At 39.9% G+C, this 3,143-nt stretch overlaps 1 protein-coding gene across 1 annotated transcript in view; it reads right to left on the bottom strand.

Moving 5' to 3' along the window:
- The window catches only part of SLIT2 (slit guidance ligand 2), a 388,092-nt gene that overhangs the window by 122,931 nt on the left and 262,018 nt on the right, over positions 1-3,143 (bottom strand). Inside the window, 2 exon segments of the mRNA XM_015571823.1 lie at positions 1,092-1,230; positions 2,550-2,561. Of these exon segments, the coding sequence (XP_015427309.1) occupies positions 1,092-1,230; positions 2,550-2,561 (151 nt within the window).

The following is a 3,143-nucleotide window of genomic DNA, read 5'->3' as shown; positions in this document are numbered from 1 at the left end:
GAAAAAAAAAAAAAAAAAAAAAAGGAAGGAGTCTAGACTTCTGGTGGTGAACACATGATAGAGAATATAGATGTTTTATTATAAAGTTGTCCACCTAAGATTTATATAACATCATTAATTGATGTCACTCCAATAAATTATTAAAAAATAAAAATGAAATAATAAATAGTTTTTAAAAATAACTTGATCTTTTTGTGCCTACAATGTAGATTTATCACAAGAAGTGGTCCTACATTATTATTTCATCCAAACATGCCCAGTGCTATTTGTTTAGTTAAAATTTAGAACTGGCTTCTAAAACAATAATATGGCACCTAGGGGGATAAGAAGTGCTTTCTCAGTGAGTGAATACCGAGGTAAAGATTTTCCCTAATGTTTAATGCTCGCGCTGGTTAAAGGGGTCCCTCTGACATCACACATGGCCTTGTTTCCTGCACATGACCTTGGTTTGGCAGGGACAAATGCTCGCTGCAGCTGTGTACAGACAGGTACGAACCACTTTGTCAAGGGGATTTAACTTCTAATGGCTTTAACATCAACCCAAGTAGGCTCAAATGCTCACGAATTTAAGTATCTTATATTTTTGACTTATATTATTACCCTTTTTTATACTTTGTGGCGGATTATACAATAGTTCACACACAACAGCTAAACTGCTTTTTAAACTGTGAGCTCTTGAAGAGGCCAAACATCGTCTAGCCAGCCTGTTTCTATGATTTATTACCCCAGCTGCCTTATTTCCCTCCGCTCCGGGCTTGAAACGAACTGGGGAAGACCCACACAGTCAGACTAGTAAAGCCCTGCTTATTGTCCCTAAATTGCCCAATAACCCCTTCTCCAGGGAAGGAAACATACTATTTCTCCTTAAAATGCATTCCTCTTCCTGCTCCCTGTGCTTAAAAAAGACAAATCTTAGCCACTTCGACAAGATACTTAATTAAACAGAGTGAGGGTCAATACCATTCTGAAAGGAACATTTGTCTAAGCTAATTGATCAGATCTGCCTTTGATAAACCCAGACTCTCCTAAGGAAAGTAGGGTCTGGATCCCTGGGGAGGAGGAGGGGTGCGAGGGGGTTTCAGGACACATACATTTCTGTGATGGTCTCAGGCAGATTTGTGGGGATCTCCGCGAGACCTTTCCCACGGCAGTCTACGATATTGTTGCTACAGGTGCAAGCGGCTGGACAGTGCAGGACGCTGCAAGAAGGAGCCATAAATGACTGGTGACCTAAAATAAACAAACAAAACAAACATAAACAGCAAGTATATTCTTCCTCCTGAAAGTCATAATTGTGAGACATGCAAGCTTATCTCAAATAACAAACAAAGCATGTCAAAAACATTTCTCTATATACCTGATTATAAAATGGCCTTTGTTTCCAAAATATACTTTAGGAAGCATGCATTTATATAATTTTGGGGTCAATATCCAGACGAAGCAAATGAGATTTTTAAAAGGAATTATCTTATATAATAAAAGACTAATATGCAAATCGACCAAACGGTGGATTGCTATGATGTGCACTGACCACCAGGAGGCAGACGCTCAATGCAGGAGCTGTCCCCTGGTGGTCAGTGCGCTCCCACAGGGGGAGCTCCGCTCAGCCAGAACCCGGGCTCATGGCTGGCGACCACAGTGGCGGTGGTGGGAGACTTTCCTGCCTTGGCGGCAGCGCTAAGGATGTCTAACGGATGGCTTAGGCCCACTCCCCCACAGAGAGCAGGCCTAAGCCATCAGTAAGACATCCCCCGAGGGCTCCCAGACTGTGAGAGGGCAGGCCAGGCTGAGGGATCTCCCCTGAGTGCACGAATTTTGTGCACTGGGCCTCTAGTACCAATTATAAGTGTAAGACTTGAAATCATGGTGAGAAAGTCTAAATTCAGATTCCAAAAGTAAAATTCTATTCAAAACTATTCTGTGTTCCAAAAATACAGCAACTTCAGACTAGTCTATATTTCATTTTCTAATAAGCTTAAATAGAGCTTGGTCTTTACTAAACTTATACAGCTTAACTTACTTTACCTCAATAATAAAAATGTCCCTCCTGGTAGACATAGCTGTTGATTTTAAATAAGTAATCACGTGACCATAAATGTGGGGGGGAAACTAGATCATACTTAGTTTAATGTCTGAATAGGTTCAAAATGACCATTTTCTTTGGAGCTATTATAATAATTTGTAACATGTCACTCTGACATTGTTAATTGACATGCTTTATTTTTTGGCTTCCTGTGGCCTAAAATGTTGGCATAAGTAGTTTCTCGCAGGTATATAATTTAACTACTCATTATTTGAAAACAAAATTATTTTGAAATGAGATTTTACTGTTTGAAGGATGCACAACAGTGTCAGCAGTATTTTAGCAAATGGGCAGGTGCACACATTGGCCCTGCAGCAGGGACATCCCTCTCAGGCCTGCAGGGAGAGCACCCGCGTGCTGGGGATACGCCAGGCAGTGGCAGCAGGCTATTGCTAACCCTGTCCCTCCCAACACCTCTCAGACTCCACAAACACACTCTCAGTCTAAAAAAGAAACGTGAACTTGCCTTCTTCCTCATCTAGAAAACGAGGGGCGGGGGGAGGGAAGTGAAGAGAGAAAAAGTGGTTAGTGACAAATTGTGAGTCATTTCATTATCTAATTTTAAAAAAAATTCAAGCAGGCCTATTGAGAACATTTCATGACATCACAAGGAAATTTTGTGTGGGTTATAAAAAGTGTGGGAAAGTACATAAAGAGGACTAAAAGGTAACAATAACTTAGAATCCTATATTGGCACCTCTTCTCATTCCTTTAAGAAACTGGCAACCATTTATGCCTCTTATTGTTTGTTGAACAGTCAGTTCTAAAGGAGAATCAGCCCTGTATTTATAAAGGAAATTATATGTTAATATGGATCAATAAAATATAAATTGGGGCAAAAATAAGTTTACAGTTTTTGTATGGAAAATAATACAATAATTAATAAATACTAATATAAGAATAAACTCTGTGTTTTGCATACTCACAACTGTAAACCTACTTTTGCCCCACCTTTATTAACACACAGGCACTTCCTCAAGAACTGCTCTTTCCTCTCAACAGTCAAGAGACAGGTGGCTCAACACTCAAGGGACTTCAGCCAGAACAAAATTATTGTGGT

The sequence above is a fragment of the Myotis davidii genome, unplaced genomic scaffold, assembly GCF_000327345.1.
Source record: "Myotis davidii unplaced genomic scaffold, ASM32734v1 scaffold204, whole genome shotgun sequence".
In the NCBI taxonomy this organism is placed as follows: domain Eukaryota; kingdom Metazoa; phylum Chordata; class Mammalia; order Chiroptera; family Vespertilionidae; genus Myotis; species Myotis davidii.
Note: the sequence above shows the minus strand (reverse complement) of the source record. Positions and strands in the feature narration are given on the sequence as shown.